General features: G+C 41.4%; 2 protein-coding genes across 2 annotated transcripts in view; one reads left to right on the top strand and one right to left on the bottom strand.

Moving 5' to 3' along the window:
- Positions 1–5,680, top strand: si:ch73-54f23.4 (zinc-binding protein A33). The gene is made up of 7 exons (XM_018672345.2): positions 1–151; positions 376–450; positions 668–763; positions 946–1,179; positions 1,910–1,932; positions 2,170–2,285; positions 2,366–5,680. Exons 1-7 carry the CDS (start codon positions 146–148, stop codon positions 2,917–2,919), a joined length of 1,104 nt encoding a protein of 367 aa, XP_018527861.1. The 5' UTR covers positions 1–145; the 3' UTR covers positions 2,920–5,680.
- The window catches only part of si:dkeyp-77h1.4 (uncharacterized), a 15,413-nt gene continuing 6,016 nt past the window's right edge, over positions 3,886–13,282 (bottom strand). Inside the window, exons 5-11 of the mRNA XM_018672310.2 lie at positions 11,902–12,022; positions 11,577–11,752; positions 10,384–10,526; positions 9,651–9,798; positions 9,214–9,395; positions 9,021–9,113; positions 3,886–8,294 (exon numbers count right to left, since the gene is read on the bottom strand). Coding sequence (XP_018527826.1) covers positions 7,614–8,294; positions 9,021–9,113; positions 9,214–9,395; positions 9,651–9,798; positions 10,384–10,526; positions 11,577–11,752; positions 11,902–12,022 — 1,544 coding nt within the window. The 3' untranslated portion in view covers positions 3,886–7,613. The remainder of the gene's footprint in view (positions 8,295–9,020; positions 9,114–9,213; positions 9,396–9,650; positions 9,799–10,383; positions 10,527–11,576; positions 11,753–11,901; positions 12,023–13,282) is intronic.

The following is a 13,282-nucleotide window of genomic DNA, read 5'->3' on the forward strand; positions in this document are numbered from 1 at the left end:
CAGCAAGCCCTCCTGGCAGCTACATTCATTCCCTCCCTTCCCCTCCCTCTTTCTCCTCTTCTTTTAATGGATCCATATATTCACAAGTCGGGCTGTGGCTACTGATCTGTGCTTGTCAATACGTTTTCTCTCCTTAATTTTCTGCATGGATGTATGTCCTCCTTGCTCTATTAGTCTGACTGTTGTTTTCATCATGCTGGCATGCGATTTTTTCCCCCTCTCCCCCCCTCTGTCTTTCTCCTTCTCCCTGTCTGTATTGTTGCACTTTCATGTCCTTCACCTCGTCCCTCCCTCTTACTCCCTCCATCACTTTAGCTGAACTTTCTCAAGAGTCCTCCCGATTTCTGTTTTGTCCTTTTTTCTTTTTTTTTGCAGAAAACTGGAATGTACCAAAACCACACCAAAGACACCAACAACAACTGCAACAAAAGCCTCCTCTGTGATCACAAGGTGAGCTTCATGTTTTATGGTTTTCATCTGCTGCTATATGTAGCACAGCTGACATGAGATACATTATCTCTCATAATGTGACTGTATTTATTTGAAAGTTCATATTTCATAGACAAAGAAACTCAATTTGCAGCATATTAAACCAGTGACATATCTGTTCCATGTCTATTTTTTTCTAATTGTCTTTGTCCTTTGTGTGTGTGTGTTTGTGTTACAGCAAAAGCTTATCCAGGCTATTAAAAGAATCAAGCACGAGGTAGATGAGTGCAGAGAAGCAGAGAGAGAGACGTATGTGGAGTCAGTGGAAGTAGAGGTATTGTTGCATTATTAATCCTTATTTTTGTCAAAAAATACACAGTTTTCATACCAAGTAATTCCAGTTTAACACAAACTAAATATTCATAACAATTGTATGTGTCATAACTGAAGCCAGTTATGACACATACAAAATTTTCAGTCACGCTTAGGCTGATTTACTGACTGTCCATCTTTCAGGGCAGGTTTGATGACCTGGAACGAGAAATCAGAGCCGAGTTTCAGAACCTCCATCGTTTCTTGGATGAGGAGGAGTGTAGGGACCTGGAGCGGCTGAGGAGGGAGAGACAGAAACAACTGAAGCAGCTGAAGGAGAGAGAGAAGAAGATGGCTGAGCAAGGGAAAGACCTGGAGAGAGCCATCACAGTGCTCAACAGCAAACTGGCAGAGGAGGACAGTCCCAAGCTTCTCAAAGTGAGGAAGAAATGAAAGTGAAAAAGAAGAAATGAACATGCAGAGATTGTATCTGATTATCACTAGAGTTTGTCTTGTTATTACTGTAATTATACAAAGCTGGGTCAGTGGGGATGATGTAAATTTGGGTGAGCTAATGTGTGAGTGGAGAGAGAAGAGGGGGCGGAGAATAGTTTGGACTCTATTAAACATTCTGGAAATGTCTCAGCACAATAGCAGAGCAGCAACACGTGGGTTTATCTGGGGTCGCTGTGAGCATTCCCCTGGGCCTGGGACAAAACTTTACTCACCTTACTCGTGACTTGTGAAAATAACTGTCTATTATTATTGCTCATCCCATATGCTGCTGGGAAAAACAATGTGACTCTGCAGGTTTACCTCAAAGGGACCCAATCCCAGAGTCTCTTCATTGGCACTTATTTGATCACTTATAGACATTGATTGGCTGAACAGTCAACTTGCCAGGTTTTGCAAGTCAAAATCAATTTCTCATTTAAAAGCAAAAGAACAAAAGGCAGTCGGTGCATTAGTCAGCAAATAGGAATGAGCAGCATAAGGTGGCCTGGATGTGATGACAGCTGGCAACAGAAGACCAAACAAAGACAACTGTTCATGTTGGTGGAAAGTCTCTTGATGGTTTCATGAGCAGCTGTTTTAAAATCCTGTGTATGATTATTAATGATGGGGATCTGTTAGAACCATTTTTCCTAAACTGTTTCTCTTATTGCAGGAAATTCAAGATCTAATAAAAAGGCAGGTTTCCTCAAAGTGTGTTTTTACCAAACAAATTTTTTTTCCCTTTACCGTCTCCACTGTCTCCCCCTAACTCATTAATCTTACATGTGTGTGTGTGTGTGCTTGGCATTTCCTCTCACTCCATCTCAATCAGATCAATCCATCTCCATGATCCTCTCTGTGGTGTGTCTACTAGGACTGACATTCTATCATCCATCATTCAGTCCTTCCCCTTTTCCCATTTTGTCCAAGCAGGTCTCAGGTCAGCTTCGTTCTCCCGGCAGAGGTGGACACTGAGGTGCGCTCTGGCCAGTTTGTGGGGCCGATCCAGTACAGGATATGGAAGCATATGAAAAGCTGTCTCTACCCAAGTATGTGTATGTTATCTCATCTGACAGAGCACATAAAAAACAACGACAGAACTCACCTCATTTTGCCTGTTTGCCTGCAGATATTACATCAGTGACCTTTGACCCTGAGACAGCCCACCCCAATCTGTCCCTGTCCCAGGCTTGCACCTCGGTTTGGTTTGAGGAGGATAAAGACACGAAGGATTGCCTGGCCAACCCACGACGGTTCCACTACTATTACTGCGTGTTGGGTCATCAGGGTTTCATCACAGGGCGACACTACTGGGAGGTGGAGGTGGGTGGTAAGACAGCATGGAGGTTGGGTGTAGCACGAGAGGATGTCCCAAGAGGGGAGATGGCTGCTACAGGCACATCCAGTGGCCTCTGGACCCTGGCCCTGAAGGGCGGATCCATCCTGGCCTGCACTGACCCAAAACCAACCAAAATCAATGTGTCTGTCGGGCTTGCCCGCATCGGCGTGTTCTTAGACTGTGAGGAGGAGGAGGTGTCTTTCTATAATGCTGTTACCATGGCGCCAATCTACACTTTCACCATGGGAACAGTCATGGTTCCTCTGTTCCCCTTCTATAACCCGTGTGACACAGATGATGGAAAGAACACAGCTCCACTTAAGATGTTTAACCCTTCACTATGACAAGGAACTATCACCATCAGCTTGAACACTGATGGTCCAATACATGTTGTTCATTTCACATTAGTAGAATTATCATTACATTTAGAACTGATTTAAATATGGATGACTTAGCTAGTTGATCAGAAAAAAATTAATTTGCAACGATTTTAGTTTTTAGTTTTAATTTTTCAACAAAAAGTGCCACTTTTTTCTGTTGTCTTACATAAAAATAAAGTGAATATTTTGGGGATTTTTACTGTTTTGTCAGGCAAAAAAGGCATCAGCATGGATTATGGGAACTTGTAATTGACATTTTTCTCATTTTTCTATTTTCTGACATTTTATAGACAAAATGATTAATTGATCAATGAGAAGATAATTGACAGAAGTTTTGATGCTGAAAATAGTTAATTGCAGTCCTAATTATGTCATATACTTACAACTTGTGGCAAGAATGTTGTAAATAGAGAATCTCCTCATTAAATACTCTCATGAAAACACATCAAATGTGGCTGTTAGTGTACCCACAAACAATTCTGTGTATATTTCATGTATATCTCCTAATTTTACTGATATTACTTGAATGCTTTTGAGATTCAGCGAAACAAATGTGGTGGAATTTATAAATCTTGATCTAATGCAGTCGTATCTGTGAAAGAGTTTAGGAAAACAAAGTATGGGGAAGGTAATTTTCAGGTGGCCTGGAGCTTCAGAGTCTATAGCAGGTGTCAACAGCATTATGATGTTACCTTTGGCCTGTTTATAAATATCTCTGTTGTGCCTGCTCTGCTATGACACGTCCTGTCGAGGTTATGCGATCAGTGGGACCTTGGGTGAGAAAGTGGCATGTGACACTCAGCGACAAATGACGACTGACAATGACTGAGATAACTGCCAGAGCTGGAGCGGACAGCTCTGACTCTAAACTGTCCCCTCTGCGAGTTTGCTGCTTAGAAAACAGGAAAACAAAGACGACAGCACAGCGAATGTCATAATCTTTTGTTTATTCTTAGTATTCCTTTAAACATGAAATAAAGAAAAAAACTATTTCTTTTACAAAACATCTGTGTGAAGTGTTGTGCAAAAAGGGAGTACAGAGAGAATATGAAGAACGTCACACCACACCCAGGCCAGAACAGCAGAAGTAAACAGAGAGGGCAGAGACAACTCACATAGTGCAAGAAGTGCCAGTGGTGTTAACAGTAGTGGTTTCTATTAGTGGGTTATCAGAGGTGTATGAAACCAGAATCCCTCTGGCACCTGTTAGATATAATAACTCTGACCCCACTAAACCGAGCCCTCTCTAAGATACTGGTAATGTGTAAACCAAAGGCTCGTTCTGCCCATTAATGCACTATCCTCCTCTCTCACATCCCTACTCACTCTGAGTGGCTTGGTATTACAATCACTGACAATATTCAGTAGTGGTGGTGCACGGAAATGCTGTTTTAGCAGTCTCTCAGTCAATTGCTTATCACAACTTAACCCTCAAGGGTCACTCACACAAAGCTTTGTCATTCATCTGCTGCTATCAAGTATTCACTCACATACTCTGAACTGTGCCACAGACTTGACCAATGCAATGGAAAACACCCTCACTCGCAGATACTCAACACTCCTTATGCTACACATAATCATCTGGGAAACCTGAAAGTCAGACTTTCATCTTTATAATTGACTCTTAATACAATACAACACATGTCCCCTACACATTAGCACATCATAGGCCAGTCAGTGATATTCCTTTGTTAAGTCAGGTGTGCAAACAGCTGTCTACATCTGTGAATACTCTACCTATTTAGAAGAAGGTGCCATTAGGAGTGTCGGCTAACGACAGAATACAGGCCGACTATCCAATACACGTTTTAGGCACTAAAACAAAGACGAGAATCACTGAAATATCTCAAAGTTACAATATCGTTTACAATTTCTTGTGGTAAACACATTCACACTTCATGACTTCAACACAGCACTTGTTTTCTTCACATTGCAACACGATTGAAGCAGGCACATGGATACCTTAACTCACAACAGACGGAGAAGCTCACACGAAGGACGGTAGTTTCGTTCTGTACAAACAACACACACACACACACACACGTGCACTCATAGCAGTCATAAATCATTCACGTTCATACACCATAGGCGTAAGCACTTAAAACACACAATTCCCCAACGCACAATGATGACAACAATAAAACGTCACTCCTCTGGTCACACGCACACACACAGAAATGACTTTAGGACAATGAAAGCCTGTTGTTCAGGGCATGTTGTGGGCATGCTGCAGTCAACGCTTTAAGTGACATAGGTTAAACATTTTAATACAACATGTAAATACTGTGAGAGATACTGTAAGCTGTGAGTATCACCAGGTTGGAATGGCAATAATAGCAGATAATTGATCTAAAAAGATCTAATATAGTCTTGATGGATTTTTTTTTTCTTTTGCAATATTTGGTTCTTAAATTAGTTCAAGACGTTAGTGAATATTAGTGTAAATAGTATATATTATGTGTATATATTCTACACTCTTGATTTAAGGTTGGTGAGAAATTTAAATTAGTTTTCTTTTTTATTATTCAGTATAATACAACAACCGCTCTATTCACTAAAAACATTCAGCCTTAAGGGGGGGTTAAACTGGCGTACACATGCAATATTTACAGGGCTGCAGTGTATGTGTATGAGTATGTGTGCATGTGTGTGTGTGTGTGTGCATGTGTGCATGTGTGCGTGTGTGTGTGTGTGTCTGGTTTGTGAATCTGTGTGCATGTAAAGACCATTTTCAGTATTGCCAAAATGGGTTTGTGGTTCCCTCACAGGTCCAGGCTGGGAATGAGCCATTATCCACTGTTTTTCATTATCTAATCATTATTCATTTCTTTGTTTTACTATATGTGACCTGAAAGTCTGATGCTGTTTGTCCACATTGAGGCACATTGATTTTTTATTTTTTTGTAGTTTTACCTTATATATTGATCTTTGTATCAAATCTGACATCTAAACCTATCTTGTCTTATGGCTTGTTAAAATGCTGACATGTCTCGCCTGATATTAATATTTGTAAGAAAAATCTATTAGTAAGGAAAGCTACCAAGAAAGGCCCAGTTGGTTGTCGATGGATCTACTTCTTACAGTTTCCCTATGATTCATGGATCATTTGACTGAATTATCATGGCTGTCTTGTTGTGCTTTTCTCAGGAATCCAAAATGCTTTTTGTTGGAATCAGCGTGTCAAACCTAGACTGTCAGTGGGGTTTTTCTTTAATCAGTGGTCAGTTAAAACATGAGGTAGAGACATGCATCAACTGTAAGATTCATTTGTGTTCACTGAACATCCACATATCTGCAAAACTCACACAAAACAGCTGTGGACAGACAATGTCATGGCAATGAGAAAGGCCTCATAGGACTCTTTTGGAGACATTTAAGATGCTAGGCATAAATATTTAAGCTTTTTCCAAAATTTAGTGGGCCAAAGACACAGGAATGACTCTCTGTCACTGCCAACAAAACCACAAATTTGAAGAGGAAATCTCTACTTTGAACTAAGTCAAGAAAAGTTTTTAATGATGCCCAGAAAAGGGAAGGAGTAAAAGAGGGAGGGAAAGAAGGGGGAGGATCAAGGAAGGAATGACAGACAAAAGAAAGGCCTTGACATGGAGGGAGGGAAGGATAATGAAAAGAAATGAGCAAGGATGTTTTGAGTACTTGAACTTACCAAACACTTTCATTCATTATTTCACCTTTGGAAAGCCCAACGTACAGCGGGAACATGGTGGTCCCATTAAGTGCCTGGAGTTTCTGCTGGCATGAGCCTCCTATTAAAACTGTGAGAGTAATGGGATTTTTATAGAGCCAACAGAAAATTCCAGATCAATTTTAATCATCTGAGATATCCACTGGGGGGCCTGAATCCCAATCTCAGAGACTACATATAATGGGGTCAGTATTATTAGTAAGTTGTGGTTAAATCTATGCAAAACTCATGTTTTTGCTATGTGATGTCGTATTGCAGATGTTTCTGGAGCCATAAAAGAGGACATTACATCCACATTTCACACAAAATGCCATCAACAGAGTGTGGTTTGTGTGATCAATAGGGCTTTCATTTCTGTTTTGATGATGTCCAGTCAAGAGCATGTTATGACACATTTTAGTAAGCTAGTGGCTGACAACTGCATGCATTTTGTCTGTTTTATCCACATGCTGATAGAAGAGCAAGCATCTAAATGGGAGAGGATGGTTAGTTAAGGTCAGATGAGGAATTCTAGTGTGTCCTTGTTTTAATAAAACCTTGTAAACCTTTCTGGGTACCTCATTATGTTAGAAAAGACCTTAGTTGGAGATAACATTTTAGTTGTAAACTCTGCAAAGGATTTCATTTGAAGTCTGGCAGTTTTACTGTGAAGCTACCAAAAGAACACCACCAAGGTGTGTACAACTAAAATGTTTAACAATCAACAAGCCGCATTTGTTTTGTGAAGTGTTTCTGAATCAGAAAGTCTCAAAGATTATGTGTTAATTATAGACAAGTGAGATACCGTTATCAAGGTAATATTGTGTTCAGGCATTAGACATGTTTAACCAAAGGCCTCGCCCCAGTTTCAGTGGTTTCGTCATTATTTGGTAGGGGGGTGTTCGATTGTCTACAGTGGTGATAGATGGAGAAGATCTGTGGGGCTTCCCTTGTGTTTTTGCAGGGGCAGTTCTCAGGTGGTGGTTGACTCCTCAGCCACAGTGCCATCTTTGTTGGCTTCTAATACGGCACCACCAGACTTCAGCTCCACCTCAGGGGTTTTAGGGGGGGCCGCTTTTGGACCTCCAATAATATCAGCATGGTCTGGGCTTGGTTTGGAATCCGGGCCCGGCTCAGGTGTACCATTGGTGATAGGTTCCGGTGTGGTCGGTTTGGGGGGCTCAGGTGTGGGAGTTAGGGCGCTCTTGCTTTCAGGGGTTGGGGCTTTAGGAGCAGCTGCTTTAGGCTCTGGGCTTGGGCTGGACTCAGGTTTTGGATCAGCTGGGCTCAGACCAGCCTTGGGCTCAGGGCTCGGGGCTGGGCTGAGCTTAACTTCTGGTTTGGTCACATCCAACTTCACTTCCACGGGCTGATCGGGGGTTTTCTTGGTCTCGGGTGTTGGGCTGGCTTTGGTTTCAGCAACTGGACTGGGCTTAATTTCCATAGCTGGTGGAGCGCTTGGCATGGACTCAGCAGCAGATGGTGGACTTGGTTTGGTTTCAGGAGCAACAGAGATGCTTACAGCCTCAGAGTCGGGGATTTGATCGGGGGCATCAGTGTCAGTGTCCAGTGGGAGGGCGGTGTTAAAGCCAACACCAGAGTCACTGGTCTCTAGGTTACCGATTCCAACCTCTTTAGAGGAAACCTCCAGACCCTGAGTTCAGACAGATAACAAGGAAAATTAATTTGTAGAGTGCCTTTATACAACAGGAAAATCCAAAGTGCTTTACAGGGGACATAAAATATTAATACAAGATATACAAGGCAATATAAAAGGAACAAATAAATAGGATTTAAAAAAGAGTGAAATAAACTAGAGGATAACAACCTAAAATTGGATAAAACGGGGGAATAAAGATCACAGTGCAGCTATAGTACAGTGCAAGATATGAATGAATAGACCCAAATATAATTTCATAAAAGGCAGCGGCAAACAGAAAGGTTTTCAGCCTCGATTTAAAGGGTTGGAGCAGACCTCAGGTTTTCTGGGAGTTTGCTTCACATGTGTGGCGCATAAAAGCTGAATGCTGCTTCTCCACATTTAGTTTTGACCTTGTGGACTCGTCCCAGAAGACCTGAGATGTCTGGACAGTTCATAACATAGCAGCAGATCAGGGATGTAGTTTGGCCCTAAATTATTTAATGCTTCATAAACCAATAGTAATATTAGAAAAATCAATTCTTTGTCACACAGGAAGCCACTGCAAAGATCTGAGACCTGGACTGATGTGATCCTCTTTCTTGATCTTAGTGAGGACTCTAGCAGCAGCATTCTGAATAAGCTGCAGCTGTCTGAACGCAGAAAACAGCATAAACATTGGGACATTATTAAAACCTCTCAAAGATGCGGTTTAAAGAGAAATGTATCACATGTCCTCACTTTAATGTCCACCTCAGTGCTCTGAGATTTCTCTGTGTTGTCAGCCTGGGAATGCTTGGATTCCTCACTGAGTTTGGTGATATTCTTCACCACCTGTGAGGATGCACAAGGAAACACAAAACAACAGTCATTCATTTTATCAGCATACACATCATAATCATCACATTGTCTGTTGTATATTTGTGCCTCCAACCTGTCTGAAGGCCTCTCCCTCGTCCTCTTTGCCAGCGTTCTGGGCAATCTTCTCCAGGGCAGCTGCCCTCTTGGCCCTCTTCTTCACTTTGATCAGGCAGGACAGCAGGCAAACCAGCAGAAGGAAAACCAGCAGGCCCAACAGGGCGATGATAGCCACATACAATGACTCCAGCTTGTAGGCTGCATGGAGGCATAATGGGAAAAAAGAGGGAAGGACAGTAGTGGGAGAGTAAATAATTCAACTGACCTTTCACTGACGTGTAGAAATTCCAATGCAGGAACACAGCTGACAAAAGAAATGGATCATTCTTTCCTTTTTAGCGGCAGAGCAATTATTTTGGCTCTACTATGTTCTGATACCACGCTTTAGCAGCTATCACAGCAATATAAAACCTGTCCTTTATCCCATTCTTCAACCATTTCTCCCCTCCTTACGTTGTACTTCCAAGTGGATGGTGGATACACTGAATCCCAGGATGTCAGTAATCTTGAACACGCCTGCATCTGAACCCTTGACCTGATCTAGAAAGACCAATGAACCCTCCATGGAGAGACGTTCCTGGAGATCCAGCATATCTTCAGCCTAGAATGCAAACAGACATGGACACTCTTAACTTCAAAAACACTACATCATGCCAGGATGGCACACGTTTAACATCACTGTTATGCACCACCCATAACCATGGATAAAAGGCTTTGAAGTGACACAACAACACATGCTGGTACAAAAGTGGGTCATTAAATGTCCATTAGCAGCTTTTGTCAGCTATAAAACAGGTCTGACCTTAAGCATATGTACTTAAGAGAGCTGCAATTATTTAACAGGTCAGGTAGTTGACTTAAGAATTCTGAGAAAAAAGGCTAAACACAGGCAGATGGAAAAACTAAAATTATAGAGCATCTGTTGTCAAATGCAATTAATGTGTTTGTGTATTTTGCCTTACATGATAATAGCACACTATACTGTGTATTTCGTATATGGTAGCTTGTGTGTTAGCATGATATTAAGTGGTTATGTTACAGTACATGCTCATATACAAAAACATATATTTACATATATGTTTTAGAATATGCAGTACATACAGTATGCATTTTTTATAAACATATATTCTCTTAGAGTCAGAAGTTAAAGTGGTGGGACTACAAAGAAAGGAGAGGCTCCAGTTACACTTGTAAATTCTCCCTTGTCCAGCAGCAGGCGGGGTTTGGGGTCATTGTCAGGTGTGTAGTAGAGACGGACCAAGGAGCTGTTGAGTATCAGGTTGATCTTCAGTCTTTTACCGTACGGCAGGGTCACAAAGTTTGCGTGCTCTGAGACACAGAAAGACAGAGAGGAATGGAGGACGAAGAATAAATACAGTATATAGTATAGCACCGCTCTGTTCACAAGCCTGTGAGGGACTGAGCTGGAAGGCATGAGGAGTCACAGATAGATTTTGAAAATAAGGGCTTTATTTACCCAAAAAATGAAAAAATGAAATTACAAAAACTCAAGCAATGAAGTTCCTGGGCCCATAAAAGAGGTCAAATGAACAGAACTCAAATCAGGGCATGATAACAAAATAAGTCCACAAACCAACTGATCTAACAAAACTCAACTGACCTGACAAACAGAGAACAGAGGGGGCATGTATACTGGCTGATCAGACAAAAGGGATAACATAAAACACATATCACTAATTAAATTTAAAAGAAACAACACAGGACAGTTAGTCTGTGAAACTGAGATACATACATGACAAACAAAAAAATCAACTTAAATCTGATGAAAATACACAAAATATCTAAACTAAATATCCCTTATCCCCCTCAATGTGGTGAGCACTTGGACAGCCTGACTGGGAGTTCCTGTATTCGCTCGCTGCTTCCTAGAGCCCATCCACAACTTAAGATAAATGAACTTAACATAATGTTGAATATATAAAAGTTAGTGAAATATATATGCTACAAATAGAACTAATGTTCTTTAAACAAACATATCATAAATCAAGAGTATGTTGTATGAAATTAAGAGTGATGTCATTATTTATGTGTTTGTATCTATGTGAAGTATTAGTGTAAAACAATGTCAAAATCTTAGAAATTAAAGTGTGTTGGTGCATGGGGGTTACTGACTCCTATTATGGCTGTGAGGCTGCAGGTGCAGCCCTCACAGAGCCCGTTTATCATCTGAAATGCATTAGCCTGATAGAGCCCATTAACGTTTGGGTCTTTAAAAAGCCATTATTGCAGACAAGAAGAGTATAATAAGCAGAAGGACAAAAACAACAACATCATTCTGATGGAAGGTGCTGGTCGTTTAAAATGGTTCAAGCATGGAAAGAGAAAGAGTAGATGATTTGTCTTCATTTGTTGTCTCACCCCTGACGTTGAGACACACTTTCCTTTGGATAACACCTTCGGCGTCCCTGACAGTGTAGCTGCCCTCGTCTGCACCCGTAACAGTGCTGAGGGTGACGTGGCGCTCGTTGACGCTGATGCGACCCTGGTAGCCCTCCCTGGATATCCCTGTGCTGGTCAGCAGCACCAGAGCTGGTCTGCGGGAGGGGAGAGTCAAAGAGGATGAACTTTTTCTCAACCTTTCCATGTAATTCTGAGACAGTCTCAGTGCATGTGCATCATGGTGGGAAAATATCATTACAGATTCTGTTGGATTAAAATATCTGAGTAATTTTGCTGACTCTACCTAGCTGTTTGGTTGGCCTCCACAGCAATGGGCCTGTACTCCAGGGTGATGGGGGGAGTCACCCCTGACAGGGGAATATGGTAGTTGTCTCCATATTTAATGGTCTGCTCATTGGAGCAATCTAGAAGGTAAAAGGAGGGTGGTAAAAGTTTTGGTCTTGAGCATAAGGAAACAACAGGGTTAATAACACAAGGCATTTAGATAAAAGTGAGCGAAAGGAAAGGGAGATAGTTTATTTGCTTCAGGTAAAAGATGAAAAGATATAAGGACGAAAGAAGAGGGATGGCTTGACAGATGTGGCAAAAGGGGGGACAGATGGCAGAGAAACTAAGGACCACTGACCCAAAAATATCAGGCTGGCTGGAATGAAAGGGTAGGGATACAAACCAAGCAGAGGGAAAGACAGTAAAGACTAGATGAAGACAGCAAAACAACAGGGGGGAAAGAAGAGGGGAGTGGGCTGGCGGTTAAAGAGCTGCATAATTACTGCCTGGCAGCTCTGGCGTTCTCACACACCGACAACATACACATATATATGCAAACACATGCACACACACACATCCGCATCACTACACAACACATTACTCCTTCCATATGGCACATCTTACACATACTGCTACACTACAGTCGCCTTTAGCTGCGCTGGGTTTGAGCCCACTCAAATTGGGCTGGGTTTGAGTCATTCCCTCCTTCTTTCACATTTGTGTGTGTGTGTGTGTGTGTGTGTGTGTGTGTGTGTCTAATCTCATCAGAATTGCTTTTCAGACTACAGAGTCAACACTGCTGCAACTTGTAACACTCACAGGACATGGGATGTGTAACTGTGAGGTTTATTTGGCGGCTGACTGCATGATTAAAGCAGAAGAGATGACACTGCACTGACTCCAGATCAGATAGTATAAGAGGCTTATTCTTCATCCTGGGGTTGTAGCTCTGTGGTGGAGGAGGTATTCAGGTCCTTTACTTAAGTAAGCGTATCAATGCCACACTGTGCTATTGTTACTGCGGTACATTACGTAAAAATCTATCATGGAAAGTATTTCTTTATTAGTGAAAGTACATAAATATTAACAGAAAAAATAAGTATCAAAAGTAAAAGTACTGAGTGTGGAAAATTGACCCCTCTGAATTATTGAATTAACAAACTTAAGGCGATTATGCGATTGATCAGTTATGGTAATCAAATAATCATTTATTCATTTCTTAAGCAAAAATGCTCAAATTCACAGGTTCCAGTTTCTAATGGGAACAGTTTGGCAGTTTGTTCATTAATCATGAATCACAATTGGTAGATTATTCAATGATGATAACATAACATTAGTTGTAGCCATATTTGAAACTCATCACTGACTGTCTTGGCTGAAGTTTTAGGTTACATTTG

Source organism: Lates calcarifer, linkage group LG15 (genome assembly GCF_001640805.2).
Source record: "Lates calcarifer isolate ASB-BC8 linkage group LG15, TLL_Latcal_v3, whole genome shotgun sequence".
Classification (NCBI taxonomy): domain Eukaryota; kingdom Metazoa; phylum Chordata; class Actinopteri; family Centropomidae; genus Lates; species Lates calcarifer.